General features: G+C 39.8%; 1 protein-coding gene across 1 annotated transcript in view; it reads right to left on the reverse strand.

Annotated features, from left to right (window-relative positions):
• Window positions 1-13,284, reverse strand: part of ZNF483 (zinc finger protein 483) — a 17,132-nt gene extending 3,848 nt beyond the window's left edge. Inside the window, 6 exon segments of the mRNA XM_006900857.1 lie at window positions 2,534-2,629; window positions 3,194-3,320; window positions 7,456-7,538; window positions 8,095-8,512; window positions 12,824-12,879; window positions 13,188-13,284. Coding sequence (XP_006900919.1) covers window positions 2,534-2,629; window positions 3,194-3,320; window positions 7,456-7,538; window positions 8,095-8,512; window positions 12,824-12,879; window positions 13,188-13,284 — 877 coding nt within the window.
• Between the last annotated feature and the right edge of the window lie 2,862 nt (window positions 13,285-16,146).

Genomic DNA, 16,146 nt, shown 5'->3' on the forward strand with positions numbered 1-16,146 from the left:
GATCTCTTCCAGTCAGTTGGCCGAGTGGTTGTTCTCCAGATTTCTTGGCACAACTTGGTGAGCACATCCAGGGCAACATCTGTTATCTGAAATACTTCAACTGGTATACCATCTATTCCTGGGGCCTTATTTTTTACTATTATCGCATTTGGCACATCAGTGTCACAGTGTTTAGCATCACAGCAACCACGAGTAACCTCTGTAGAGCAATGCACAGACCAATGCTATACCAATAATACTAGAATTTCAAAAGTCTACATAATCCAGTCCTACATCCGAATAGGGAACTCTGGTGGTCTAGCTGTAAGAAGCTGTGCTACAATCCCTAAGCATGTGGTTCGAATCCACCAGCTGCTACACAGAAAAAAGATAGGCAATCACCTCCTGGGTAATACTGCCTCTGAAAAACCTGTTGGAGGGTCAGCTATGGGTCAGTTCCAATTTGATGTAATACAACCAGCACCACCACCACCTTAACTATACAACCTTATAATTAAAACTAATCAGGCATCTATCTACTCTCCCTTCTACTATGTAGCATTTTTAATTCTTTTTTGACATTATTCTTATTAACACGTTGCCACACACTTTTCAAATTGATGACCGTGCTTAGAAACACATTTGCCATCATTTGCGGCAACGGGTTCACTATAATGTTACAGCAGCACCCTTATCAATCATAAGCAGAAAATGTGACAGGGCCTAGGGTTCAAGTAAGGAGTTTGGTAATGAGTCATTAACTAAAAGGTCAGCAATTCAAATCCACTTGCTACTCTATGAGCAAAAGATGAGACCATTTGCTCCTGCAAAAATTTACAGCCCTGGAAACCCTATGAGACAATTCTACTATGTCCTATAGGAACAGGTGAATAAAAACCAGCTCAACAGCAGTAGGTTTGCAAGTTCAAGTGAAAACCCTACTTTGCAAAGATAAGAGTCATGGAGATAGAAGTGACTTAATAATAACCAATAATAGAGTGCAAGTCCCACAATTTCCACAAAGCTCTCTCAGATCTATTACTTTTGAAAGATTAACATGTTTCCCAGATATAAAAATTCATATACAGTGAAAAGTAATGTATTCAAATTTTTAAAAATAATTTTAATGAACATTTACAGAGAATTTGGATTTCCATTCATTCATTGCTGCACTTCTCTACCCACCCAGCCCTTTCCCCCCGCCCCCCAGTTCGCTCCTCTCTTTCAAAAGTAAAAGAAAGACTCCCTCCCTGGTACACAATCCCCCCGCACCCCTCCCACCGCCCCAAGTACATTCCACTATGCATCAGAATAAAATAAAAAAAGGAAAGAAAAAAAACAAAAAATAATATATCAAGCTATGGTAGCCTAGTGGTAAGAAATAATGCTGCCAACTTAAAGGCACACGGTTCAAATCCACCAACTGTTCTATTGGAGAATAACCTCCCATGGGATTTACTTCCTCTGAAAACCTGCTGGAGGGTCAGCTATGAGGTAGTATTGACTTGCTAATTCAAAACAATATTAATAGATATGAATAAAAGCTGAAAAAAGTCCATGTACATTGGTGCATTTAGACATATACACAATTTCCCTTTAACAAAAATATCAAAATTAGGTGAGGATTTTGCCATACATATTGTCCATTGATGGAAGCCCTACTATCTTTCAAGAGTCAGGTCAAATGTTAATTAAGCCCCTGCTCCTTTATACTCCCATAGCTCTTTCCACATGCCATTATTTAACAGTAATCCCATTACTAACATCTTTGGTTTGGCATGTCTCTGTGGTAACCATGAAAATGTGCTTTTGGATATCCTCTTACCCAGAGCTCAACTGGCAGCCCTTGCTACCGGAATATAGATCCATCAATGCCTTCAGATCAAGGCCCCTGTTATTTACACAATGGATCACTCCCAGTTGATGACAGAGATATGTGTATGAGTGTGGCAGACACACTGAAGCCCTTTTCTGCAAAACAGGGTTCCATTTTGATCTTGCCAAAGTACTCTTGGGGAGCTTTTGTGACCTAGTGTTTATAGATATGCATTGCCAACTCAAAGGTATGTAGTTCTAATCTACCAGCTGCCCTGTGAGAAAAAGATAAGCAATCTCATCTCAGGTGGCTTACAGCTTTTGAAAACCTGCTGGAGGGTCTGCTATGAGCTGGTTCCAACTTGACGGAAATGGACAACAAAGGACGTGTTCTTAGAACTCCATTGAAGTCCAAGGCTCTTCTCAATTTTCCTTCCTTCTCTCGTTTGCAAGAGTCACAGCTGTATCACACTCTGACAGCTCTCTGTGCAATTTTTTAAACTGTTTTTAAACTGTGCAATTTTCCCCAATAAATCTCTTACATGGCCAAATAATTTCTTCACATCTAACTCTCACAAGATCCCAACTAATGAGGTCTTTCCTATCAAAGTAAGCGTCTTACAAAGAAGGGCTATATTCTTATCATCTTTATATTTTAACTCACTCATTTCAAAGATTCCTTCCAGTGAATCTGAGGAGTAACTGTTCTACTTTCCCTGTCTACTTTGCACCAACTTACCTGTTCTGGAGCCTTTGGAGAATTCTTTCTTCAACAGCCATGGCATTAAAACCCATTTTAGGTGGGAAATTAAGTCTACTTTAGAAACTAGAAAACCTGTTCATTAAGACAAAATGGAAAATGGTGGTTTATGTATAGAACAAGACATTCATCACTTATTCATACATAGCTTCCTGTCCTTCAGGAAGACGGAATATACTCGCAAGTACTGAGGCATCAATACTTGAAATCTAAGGAAGAAATAGGGGAAAGCATAGGACTCATGACAAAATGACGCTTTATATTTCTAGTTCAAGGAAGTAAAGACTGTTCTTTGAGGGAACTGATACAGAGAAGTACATTTTTAAGATTCTAAATCTTTGGGAGTTCTGGTGGTACAGTAAATAAGGAATTGTGCTGACAACACAAAGACACACAGTTTAAATCCACCAGCTGCTCCTCAGGAGAAATACGGGCAATGTCGTGTGATTTACAGCCTCTGGAAACCCTCAGGATGGTCAACTTAGAATCAGTTACCACTCAGCAGCAGCAGACAACAACAATCTTAGTCACTGCATGCCCAGTCAAGACAAGTTAAAGTCCTTCACACAGAATTTATCTTTCAAAAATGGGACAAAAACACAGCCATCTCTGATGCGAGGTCATGAAAAGAGGTCTTACCCAGAGACTCGAGGTTCCTGAAGTTTTGCAGTAGCACTTCCACAAATAGCCCCTTCTGTGAGGGCTCCAGACTCTTCCATTCTCCTCTGGAAAAGGTCATGGCCACATCCTTGAACGTGATGGATTCCTAGAACACCAAACATAAGTCTTTTTTTGTACTTGAACATCCCCAAACAGACCCCTGAGAAGCCAAAAATGTAGTCAGTATACAAAGTGATGGCTTCAATAGCATTCCATTTTTTTCTGTCAAGAATTGCACAGCAACTAAGAGAAACTTATATGACAGGTGATATCTATGTTACAAATGATACAAAACACAAGGATGATTTAATCCCTGCTTCTTTCATATGAAACACTGTATAAGTATTGTTTGAAATGACTAATTGATCAAATTTCACATTGATTTCTAGAATGAAAAGCAAAATATTAAACAAAGGTTACAACTGACATTCACATAACCTACATTCACACAATTAAAGTAGGTTAATCATGTAAAAAATAAGAGACGTAAGAGTTCTGTTTGCAGAGTGGTTAAAACACTTGATTTCTAACCAAAAATTTAGCAGTTCAAACTCACTAACCACTTCATGGAAGAGGTTGCAGTCTGCTCCCATGAAGATTAACAGCACTGGAAATCTTACAGGGCAGTTCTAATACTATAAGGTTACTATGAACTGGAATCAACTCAATACTATATCAGGTATTATCAGCAGCTACTCTCCAAATTCATATTCCATTTGATTCAATATAGTAATAATTTCTACCACATTCAACTGAGGTTCACTAGAATCCTCACACTTGGAATTTTTATAAGCACAAATACTGATTCATTAAATAAAATTTTTAGAGCATCCTCTCCATGGCATCTTCAGTAGTCAGGATGCCTACTGGCATTTGTTGTCAGCTTCCTGTGGCTGATAAGTTACCACAAACATTGTGGCTTAAAACAGAGGTCTAGTCTTTAATAGTTCCAGAAACCAAAAATCAACAATTAAGGTCTCAACAGAGTTGTCTTCCCTTCAGAAGCTCCAAAGAGAAGTACATCTCTTGACTCCTCCGCCTTCTGGTAACTGTTAGCATTCCTTGGCTTGTGACTCTATCATGGAGTTCTGGGGGCTTAATGGCAAGAAGCTGTGCTACAATCCCAAAGGTGTACAGTTCAAATCCACCAGCTGCTTCACTGGAAAAGAATGGGCAGTCTCCTCCCATGTGATTAACTGCTTCCAAAAACCAGTCAGAGTTTCAGCATTGGGTCAGTTCCAATTTGACAGAATACAACAATAACTATCACTCCAATCTCTCTCTTCACGTGGCCACCTCTTCTGTGAATGTGCCCAATATCCCCAGGCAGGACTCATGTAAGAGCATCTCTGGTAGCCTTTAGGGATCATATTGATAATCTTAGATAATCCCATCACAAAATCTTCAACTTAACCATATGTGCAGAAAGTCTTTTTCTAACTAAGGTAACACTTATAGGCTGCAGGAATTAGGACATGGATATATTTTTGAGGGCCAATACTAGCCTAATTCAGCACTGCTATTATGAATGAATTTCACCCCCATCCCCACCCCCAACTTGGTGATTTTTAGCCTGTAGGAAATTCATTGCCTTCTATCTGGGGCTATTTCCAGGCTGGGAAAATGAGCAGAACGGTGGGATTCTGCAAAGGTGGGTTTTCTGGTGTGGGGTTGAGATTAGGGGGTGGCTCTTGCACACAATAGGATGTGAGATTATAGGATTTGGCCTTGCCTTTAAAATGGCTTTGTTTTTTGTAGATCCCAAATAAAACTGGCTTGAAGTAGGAGTGGCAGCCACTTTAAAAAAAAAAGAAAAGAAAAAAAAAAGCTTGCCTCCAGAAACTCTATGAACTTGGAGAAAAGATGACAGTTTTGTGTTGAAGACTTTTGTTCATAGGGATGCTATGTGTCATCTACAACTCTACAGCACTTAATAACAAAAACAACATATATGATTAGCTGCTTTTCTCAGTTATTGTATGAATTTCAGTACTTGTTCGGTATTTGAGCAGTTCCAAACAGCAATTAACATACACTGGTTTCTTTCAAACAAAACTTGTATTTTTCTTATCTTTCTGGCTAATTGGCTAACAGGCTAGGACAGTAAAAAAACATGGATTAACAGTAGTTGGATTGTTGTTGTTAGAGGTCACTGAGTCGAGTACAACTTGTAGTGACCCCAGAATAAGAGATCTGAACCCTGTCCTATCTTGTACCATCCTCACAATCTCTGACATACTTTAGCCCATTGCTACTACCATGTCAATCCACCTGGCTGAAGGTCTTCCTATCTTTCGCTACCCTCCACCTTCCCAAGCATGATGTCCCTTTCCAACGAATAGCTTCTTCTAACCATTTGTCCGTCCATAGTATGAGACATATCTTCACCATCCTTGCTTTCAAGGAGCACTCTGACTGCACCTTCTCCAAGACATATCTGTTTGTTCTTTTAACAGTCCATGGGATATTCAGTACTCTTATCCAACACTACAACTCAAGGCCGTCAATTCCTCTTCTGTCTGCTTTCAATTCTCAATTCCAATTCTCTCTGCTTCATCTCACATACTCCCTGCTTCATCTCACATACTTTGGCCATATTAAAGCTGTAGTCTATGATCCTCTGCAGCAAGTGCTTCAAAAAACCTCTCACTGTCAGCAAGCAAGGTTGTGTCATCTGCATAATGAAGGTTACTGATAAGTCTTCTTCCAATCATGATGCCATATTCCCCTTTATAGAACCCAGCTTCTCAAATAATTTGCTCAGCATACAGATTGAAAAGGTATGGTAAAAGGATACAACCCTGATGCACACCTTTCCTAATTTCAAACCAATCAATATTCCCTTGCTCTGTTCGCACAAGTCTCTTGGTTTAGGTATAGGTTTCACATGAGTACAATTAAGCATTCTGGGATTCCCATTCCTCTCAATGTTAGTCATAATTTGTTATGATCCATACAGTCAAATGCCTTTTGCATAGTCACTAAAACACAAATAGAAATTCTTCTGGTATTCTTTACTTTTAGCCAGTATCCACCTGACATCAGCAATGATATCCCTGGTGCTAGAGTCTCTACTAAATCCACCTTGAAGGTCTGGCAGTTCTCTATGTACTATTCTAATTGCTTTAAAATAATCTGCTGCAGTATTTTGCTTACAAGGGATATTAATAATAATGCTCAGTAATTTCCACATTTTGTTGGATTGTCCTCTTAGAAACAACTGTCATCCAAATTGTTCTGGCATAGACTGGTGAGTGCATCCAGGGCTACAACTGTCATTTGAAACATGTCAATTGATATCCCATCAATTCCTGGAAGCTTGAACTGCTTCCTTCACTTACCATTGGCTCTTGATCATATGGTTGTTGTTGTTGTTGTTAAGTGCGATTGAGTCGCAGGTGACTCACAGCGACCTTATGAAGGAGAGTCTTCGATGCTTGGGTGCCTTTCATCCTATCTCCAGGTTCATAGGGCTTCTGGAGACAAGCTATTATGGAAGTGGATGCCACGCCTCCTTCCAATATCATATGGTACATCCTGAAATATTTCAGTAGTGGCCAATTCTTTCTGGCACAGTGATTCTGTGTATTCCCTCCATCTTCTTCAATGCTTTCTAGATCATTCAAGATTTCACCCATAGCATCTCTAAGCATTGCAGTGTAGGGCCTGAAATTCAGTTCTTTCAGCTTGAGAAATGCTGAGTGAGTTCTTTCTTCCCCCACCCCCCTTCAATTCTAGATCTCTCTGCACATTCTGTAATTACACTCTGCTTTGTCTTCTCAAGCTGCCCACTGAAATCTGATGTTCAACTCTTACTTCAACATCTCTTACCTTTGTTTGGCTTCTTGAAGTGCTAGTGCAATTTTCAAGGTCTTTTCTGAGATCCAGTTTGGTTTTTATTTCTCCTCTGTCTTTTTAGTGATTTTCTTGCTCTCTTCGTGGAATGAGATCTTTGGTAGCTTCCTTATATACTTACAGAAAATTAGACATCCTTACATATTTAATGATACTGGAAGGCTCATTTTCAATCTTCCAATGCCAGCTTGTCACAGATATTCTTTATCATGTTAAGAAAGTAGACTTCTATTTCCATCTTCCTGATTTTGTTAAGAAAAATAAAATCACATGTATAGATAACAAAGTTCCTTAAAAAGGACACTTGATTATTTTTGTGTTTTTAAGTCACAAAAAGCTCAATATGTAATCACTAAAGATGGAAGAATCTATAAAAACAAACTTACCAACGGCTCAGCCCTGGGAAGAGCAGCAGCCCTCTGATCTGCATTCTCCTTTTGCAAAACGGTAGAGTTTTGAGAGAGTGAATCTAGGAGCAGGGTGGGGTGCGAAGAAACCAGTCAAGCTTTTCAAAAAGATTCTTTAAACCTAGACATCTTCATAAATGTTTTATAATACTTTAGAAGAAAAGTTCGGAACTAACAGAGGAACAAAAAAATCTTTTTTAAAAGTCTTAAATAACTTCCTTGACTAAGCAATCAGTATAAACTAGGAATTAGAATTATGGAGTTAAAGAGAAAAAGAGTGATTCTTTTAAAAACAAACAACAAACAAACATACTTTCCCCATGAGTCATGGAAGAGTCAGGAAAACAGAATTTTCAGATACCTCAAATTTCTGGGTGACCAGCAAGTAAGTCTGTGGTAGTAATATTATCTCCTTATCTTCCTCAGAATCCTTGGTAGAATACAAATTGTCACACAAAAATACACAGGGTTGCACTGTTTGGTGGATGGAGGGAGGTGGGGAAGCAAATGAGAAGGATCCAAGTGAAAAGGCAGGGTAATAACGGTCAAGGTCCAATGGTTATTAATTTTATAAAACATAATGCATGAGAATTTCTTCCCCTCACCTACAAATCTTACCTTCCTCTTCTTTTGCTCCAAGCATCTGGGTCAAATCCTCTATCAGGGTCACCACTTCTTCACTACTCCCAGGATGTTGAGCTTTTACCCAACTCCTGATCTCTCCAGGTAAAACAGTCAGGAACTGCTCAAACACCAAAAGCTCTAAAATCTGCTCTTTCGTGTGAATATCTGGTCTTAGCCACTGAGCACAGAGATCCCAAAGTTGATTTAGGGTTTTTCTGGGCCCTGTCTCTTTCGAGTAACGAAACCACCTGAACCTCTGTCGGGAAATCTCAAGGTTAGCAGTGTCTCCTCTTGAGATAGTTTCTTGATCTCCAGAAGTATCCATTCTCAGGTTTTTATTTTGTTCACTTGAAGCCAGAGTGTGAGGGTCTGGGAAGGGAGCTGCCATCTATCTGTTCAGACACACAAACTCCTGCCGGGTGTATTATCAATAGGAATGCAGCACCTTCTAGACTCTAACTGAATAGCAGTACAGTCCAGCAACAGGCACCACAATAGTAAAATAGCAAGTTAATTCAAGGGTTCCAAGACTTCAGTTTACAATGTTGCAGAAACTGCCAAGAAATAGAAGACATGGAATAAGTAAAGCAAATTGTATTAATCTTAAAAAATATTATTTTACTGTTCATAATAGTAAAGAGTTGGAAACAACCCAAGTGCCCATCAACAAATGAATGAATACAGAAGCTGTGATATATTTACACAATGGAATACTTTGCAGCATTGAAAACAAGGAACTCATGAAATATTATACAAAATGGGTAACCCTGGAAGACATTATGCTGAGTGAAATATCTCAGTCACAAAAGGACAAATACTGTATGGTGCCACTGTTGTAAAGCGGGACTGACATTGGAGTGGGAGGAAACTAAGAGGGGATAAATAATGTATACTGTATTGAAAGAGATGAGGGAGAAAACTGTTTAGGAGGAATACACGATTAGGTATTATTGTCATGACACAAGTCCAGAATGAAAGCTGCATAGTGAAGTGGACTGGGGGTGGGCGGGGGGAACTGTATAAAAATGAATTTTTTTTTCTTTTACTTTTCAAAGAGAAAAAGGAACTGGGAGGAGAGGTAGGCAGGGAGAAAAGTGTACAACAATAAATGAATGGAAATCCAAAGTCTCTGTAAACTTTTATTAAAATTAAAAAAATTAATTTCTGAACAAAATATAGTTTTATATATGCAAAAAGTGGATTAACAGATGATCAAGTCTCTGGTATGTATGTTAATAGAGTCAAAATACAAGATCTAATTAATTATAGTCTATTTAGGTTTGACTATTTTGATTTCAAGGAACAGCTTTGGCTATGCTTGTGAATGAAATGTAAAGGAAGAATAAAAAAAAAGCTAAATGCTTATTTCTTTCCTCCAAGTATTGCAGTGGATTGAGTTTTTGGAAATTATTTAATTCCTCATCAGTTTAGAAACTGTTTTAATTATCTGCTCTGATCCTGAACTATGAGAACGCATGGATATATACTTATGTGTGAATATGTGTGGGGATAATTATTATTAGGTGTCATCACTATGCTATGCATGTCTGTTGATATATATAATATGAATATATAGGAAGAGGGAAAATTTTTTTAAGTAAAAAACTGGTACAACACAAAGAATGGTTATAAATAGGGAAAGGAGAATATGAAATTATTTATTCTAATATTTCTATAGATTACGAAAATTTCATTTGTAAAATATATTCCTAATATGATTGTGTCAATTATTTTCTCTTCCAAAACTGTGTGGATCATAACAAGCTGTGGCTGACTCTGAGAAGAATGGGAATCCCAGAACACCTAATCGTGCTAGTGAGAAACCTACACTTGGACCAAGAGGCAGTCTTCAGAACAGAGCAAGGAAACACTGCATGGTTCAAAATTGGGAAGGGTGTACGCCAAGGATGTGTTCTATCTCCATATCTTTTCAACCTGTATGCAGAACAGATTATCCAAGAGGCTGGGCTCTGTGAGAAGAGGTGTGGCGTGAGGATTGGTGGAAGATCTATCAACAATCTGCGTTATGTAGATGACACAACCCTGCTTGCTGAAACTGAGGAGGACCTGAAGCATTTGCTGCAGAGGGTCAAAGACTACAGCCTTCAATATGGATTGAGGCTCAATGTCAAGAAGACAAAGATTCTCACCACTGGACCAATTGGTAGCATCAGACGCATGGCGAAGAGATTGAGATTGTTAACAACTTTAGTCTGCTTGTTTCCACAGTCTACACTCTTGGCAACAGCAGCCAGGAAATCAAAATACATATTGCAATGGTAAAGTCTGCTGTTAGGGACCCCTCCAAAGTATTAAAGAGCAATGGTGTCACTCTGGAGACTAAGGTGCATCTGATACCGGCCATGGCATTTGCAATCACTTGTTATGCATCAGAGGGTTGGATAATGACTAGAGAGGACAGGAGAATTGATGCCTTTGAGCTGTGGTGCTGGAGAAGAGTATTGAATGTACCATGGACTGCCAAGAAAACAAACAGATTCATCCTGGAGAGGGTTAAACCAGGCTGCTCCTTGGAGGCAAGAATTCTGGGGCTTCGTCTGACATACTTTGGACATGTTATAAGGAGAGACAAGTCCTTGGAGAGGGACATCATGCTTGGCAGGGTGGAGGGACAGCACAGGAGGGGAAGACCCTCTATGAGGTGGATTGATTCAGTGACTGGGGTAATCGGGATGGGTGTATCAGAGGCAATGAGATTGGCACAGGATAGAGCAGGGTTTACATCTGTTGTACATAGGGTCGCTATGAATCGCAAGCGACTCGACAGCACATAAACAATAAACAACTTCCAAAACTTAAAGCATAAAGGGTTGTATCTTTTAATAAATTATTTTTTTCCTTTAAAAATATTTTGTTTGGTTCACATATATTCACAGAAACCTAACTCTCAAATGCTAAAATAGCTCTGCTTAATAACTGCTATGTTGAAAAGAGTTTTCTGTGCAGGTCAAAAGACAAGGAGTTACTTAAAAGGAATAAAAAATACTCAGCTGAACATAAACCAAAATTCAAAATGTACTCAATTGAACATAATTCATGTCACCAATGCACGTAAGAATATAGAAAGGAGCTCTGGTGACTTCGTGGTCACCAACTTTGGAATTGTACTGCCAATCCAAAGGCACAAGGTTCGAATCCACTAGTCACTCTGAGAGAGAAAAGATAGGCAATCTCCTCCTATGCAATTTACAGCCTCTGATTCAATGGTACACAACAAAGAGACTATAGGGCAAAGCTCAGAGCCATTGTTCATAGGGTTGCAATGAGTTGCAGTAAATAACAAATCAGCTAAGGAAACAGTTACTTTAGACTAAATACTATGCCTCATAAGAAGAAAAAAAAGTTCAGAAAAGATTCAGTAACAGAGGGATATAATCAATCACAAGCCTATTTAATAACTATCTTCCCCTGGTGTATCCATCACATCTTACACCAGTCACTCACCTCAGGAGTCACCTGCTAAACCCAAGACGCTCTTCCTCATTCCTTTTCCCACCATCACAACAAACCAAGTCACGGAGATTTGATTTCCTAAGTACCTCTCCTCACTTCATCCCTTCTGAAACTACCTAAGTGCAAGCAACTCACTTTCTAAAACAGCCTTCACTCTGTGGCTTAAAATACCCTTCTAAAATGCCTAATACTGTACTCTCCTGCTTACATTACTTTGCAAGATAATGAGCAAGCACAGGGATTGGACATGATGGTTCAGATTCAGCCGTGATGATCTCAGCCCTCTCCACTCTAAATTCTGCTGTTGACTGATTCAGAGTGGCCCCATAGAACACTGTAGAAGCACCACAGTTTCCAAGAATATAAACCTTTACAGAAGCAGACTGTCATGTTACATTCTTTGTCCTGCCAGTGGTTGATCTGTTGGTTAGCTGGTAGTCTAACCACTGCACCAACACGACTTCTCTGAGCTCAATGAACCCTAACAGACTGATACCGCAGTCATAAAGACTATTTTCAGGTTCTCTCTATCCTTTTCCATCCTTTGCACCAGTGCCACCCTTTTGACTACCAATTTGTACTCAACCTATAAAACGTGACTTTTACTTGTCACGCCTTCAGAGAGATGTGCCCTGATCACCCCGGGACTCATTTGCAGGGATCCTGTCCCAGTGTTAACATGTATTCATCGATTCTGTAAACAGCTGAGCACCTACAAAATATTGGAGAGATAGACACCGACAGGTCAGATAGCCTGGGCAGAAACTGACTCAATCGCCCAAATGGTTCAGCTCTCAAGAAATGAAAATCCCACCTGAGATGGGGTAGGATGCAGCAAGTGAAACTGATATTCTTAGTTGACTGCAGTTCCCATGCCAATTCATCTCCAAGCACAGAGCACACATGACGTCACTTATTTCTCTCTTGAAAAGGACACAGTGGTGACTATGGCACTAATCTCTGTCTCCAAGAACTTTACAATACAGGCTTGGTGAAAACATGATGCAGACTCTCCACGAACCGGTGCGCGGAGTGGCGACTATTTTGCTCCATAAGGGACCGGCTGCTATGTTTTGGATGTTAAGATTTGAGGTAAGGAGAGGAAAGGGTTATCAGCATCTTAGACTAGGGAGAGAGAGGTTAGGGATGCAGCTAAACATCTCACAATGCATGCAAATATGAAACCACCTCCCTCTCTCTCACTCCCTCCCACCCTCCCCGATGGCAAATGACAGACGACCTTCATTACCATCACCATCACATGCATACACACACCACTGAGTAATCTGGCGCAGAATACCATTCCTGCCAAAACAGAAAAAAACCGAGCAGAGAATAATGCCTGTAAGCGGATGGCTCCTTCATTCAGGAGTGTACCTACTTCCTACAGAGGTAGTAGCATCATTGAGAGTGCAGAGCAATAGTAGGTCCGCTATCTGTATCCCTTTATGCCCTCTCCATCCCGCGTGTTTTTAGGGCAACTACCCAGGCACAGTCCCAAATCTAGGGTGTTGGAACAATCAATACCTTTGAAGAATCGCAGCCCGGTACAACGCCACCGCAATGGACTTAAAAAGGTCCAGCAAGAGGTGCGCGCGCTGCAACTGCTGCGCCTGCGTAGAAACGCAGAACTACGACTTCCGGAATGCGCTTTTCCCGCTCTTGGAAACACCGTGCTTTCTGGAGGCCACACTCCAGCCTGTTGCGCATGGTCGCTGAGAAGCAGCTGAGGCGTCAGCTGCAAGATTTTAGCTGCGCCAGAAGCCTGCACGTCTGGAATCCTAAAACTCACGCAGATTTTTCAGGTCCTTGAGGTTCAGACTCCTTAATAACCTCAAATCCCCATTTCAGCCTGCAAGCTAATAGGAAAGATCTGTTGCAGACAGATGAAAGCGATGTAGTTAGTTGCAACGAAGCCGTAATTAATGCAGCTACTTGAATAAAAGGTTAATTTAATAAACATGCATCCCAACATGGTGCAAAACACCAACATGCCTCACTTAGATTATTGCAATAGGATCCTCCTTGTAACACCTCCTTCTACCCATTCCCTTCTCCCTCTATTCTCAACAGTCAGCCATTTAAAAATGTAAAACCAATTAGTAAGTCCCTTCACTACATAACACCCGTCACAGGTTTACATCTTCAGAGTAAAAACTCAAGTGTGCATGCAACTCCTCCCTGGATGTATGGTATAATACTAACTGAAAAACTTGAAGAAAGCCAAAGAGGAGACAAAAGAAGAAAGGCGTATGTCTGAAAAATAAAACACAAAATCACATGGCATTCGGTTCTACCCTAACACTAGCGAGATCAGAATAAACTGTATGGCAGCTGGTGTTTGGTTTGTATTATCCATTAGACCCAATGTAACTTGGCCACCTGTAACTCATTCTCTCTTTTACTCCAGTCACACGGTGTTTACGCCTCTTATTGCAGCTACTGTGTTAACCTTGATGAAAGTCTTCCTCTTCTTTTACTGAGCCTTCACTTCCAATTAGCCGGCACTTTTAGTTGAGATGCTTCACATTAAAGATGCCGAATGGTTCACTCTCACACTCCTTCATCTCTCAATGAATCTCCACTATATTTAGATTAGGATCCCACCCTATCCCAATATAATTTCTCTTTCTCCTATTATGCTATTCAGTTGGTGAACTGTTAACCCAAATTGTCTTCCATCAGTAAGATAGAATACTAAAGGAATGAATTATTGAGATATCTCTATCTATAGTTGTTGTTGACCATCAAGTCGAGCATGACTCATAGTGACACTATGAAAAAAAGACCTGAAACCTTTCCATAATTATCATCGTTTCTCAAAGTTCACAGAGTTTCCAGAGGCATGTTGTTTAGGGAGGGGATGCCACTCCTGCTTCCAAACTTGTCTTAGACTGGGAGCTCCACCAAACACTGTCCACCATGGGTAACTGTTATGGCATTTGACTCCCCAGTGGCACAAGGCTCAGCATCACAGCAACCACAGGTTACCTCAGTACAGCAAATTGACAGAAGAGTGCTGTATCACTTAGAAGAATATTCCTCAAAAATATAATAACGACCAACTTTTAAATACAAAGACTCTTCATGAAGTCTTGTTGACTTTAAACAACAGACTTAAATAAAAAAAAAACAACCAATATAATTTGTTGTTGTTGTTATGTGGCATCGAGTCATCTACTACCCATAAGGACTCTATGTATAGCAGCTCTGAACCCTTCCTAGTCCTGAGCCAGTCTCACTAACTCCAACACACCTAATCCCATTGTCCCAATTTCTCTCTCTCTCTCTCAATCTCTCTCTGTCTCTGTCTCTCTCCACACACTAATTTGCCCAAAACTCAAAAGCATTACTCTAAGTGAGGTACTCAAGACATAAAATGGTACACACCATATGATTGCAATTAGTTTGTATCACCTAATGAAAGAACTTTAGAGAAATGTCAGAGAAAGTAAAGGCAATGAAGACAACTGATAAATACCTAACACTCAAGCAGTTTAAGGAAAACCGGTAGAGGAAAATACTGAAAAGAAAGATAGTAGTTCAAATAAGTAAGTCTGGTTGGTGTTGGCAAAGATTACTGAATATACCATGGACTGCCAAAAGAATGGACGAATTTGTGTTGGAGTAAGTGCAGCCAGAGTATTCCTTAGAGATAAAGATGATGAGACTTTGTGTCACATACTTCAACATATTGTCAGCCGGTGTCAGTCTCCAGAAGAACAAAAACATGCTTAAAAAAGCAGACAGTCGGTGTAAGAGAGGTAAGCCTTTAATGCAATGAATTGACACAATGACTACAACTATGGGCATAAACAGAGCAGAGACTATGAGAATGACATAGGATCAAGCAGGATTTCATCCTGTTGTAATAGGGTGGGTTTGAGTCAAACCAACTCCATAGCACCTGACAGGAATAATAACAGCACTACAAAGTATCCACCAGATTTTGCAGATGATTGCTCTTAAAGTGATTATTTCCAAAGAGTTCAGTGGATTAAGGAAATAATAAAGTTTGGCTATGAGTTTGGAAGGAGAGAGAGATATGTAAAAGTTCTGACAGGTAAAAACTTGTTCATACTTTTTCAGGTTTTTTAATTTTTTTCTTTTGTGTGTATGTGTGTGTGTGATCAAATCAGATCTGACTGGTACAGGAGAAGATTGTCCCTCCTTTCGCAGAAGCTTTTTGGGTTTTTCTTAATGGATAATGTTATTGTTGGACACCATTAAGTGAATTTTCACCTCAAAAAATCTGAATATCACAACTGCCTCATTGGGGTTTTTAAGGATGTGATCTTTTCAGAAGTATAGCATTAAATATTTCTCCTGAAAAGACATTGGGTGGGTTTGAGCAGCCAAATTTTTATTTTTATTTTTTTTATCTTATTAACAGTATTTATTTACCTTTCTTCAGTCAAACCCTGAGCCAATCACTTTCCCCAGGCTGCCTGGGGAGTTACAGGGAAAGGAACACATAGGGTAGACAAGACATGGGGAGAGAAAACCAACAAACTATGAGAGGTGGAGATGGCTCCTTCACATGGCGAAGAGGATCAGAAAGGCCACCATCAG

This window comes from Elephantulus edwardii, unplaced genomic scaffold (assembly GCF_000299155.1).
Source record: "Elephantulus edwardii isolate Elephantulus edwardi_28Jun2011 unplaced genomic scaffold, EleEdw1.0 scaffold00297, whole genome shotgun sequence".
NCBI lineage: Eukaryota > Metazoa > Chordata > Mammalia > Macroscelidea > Macroscelididae > Elephantulus > Elephantulus edwardii.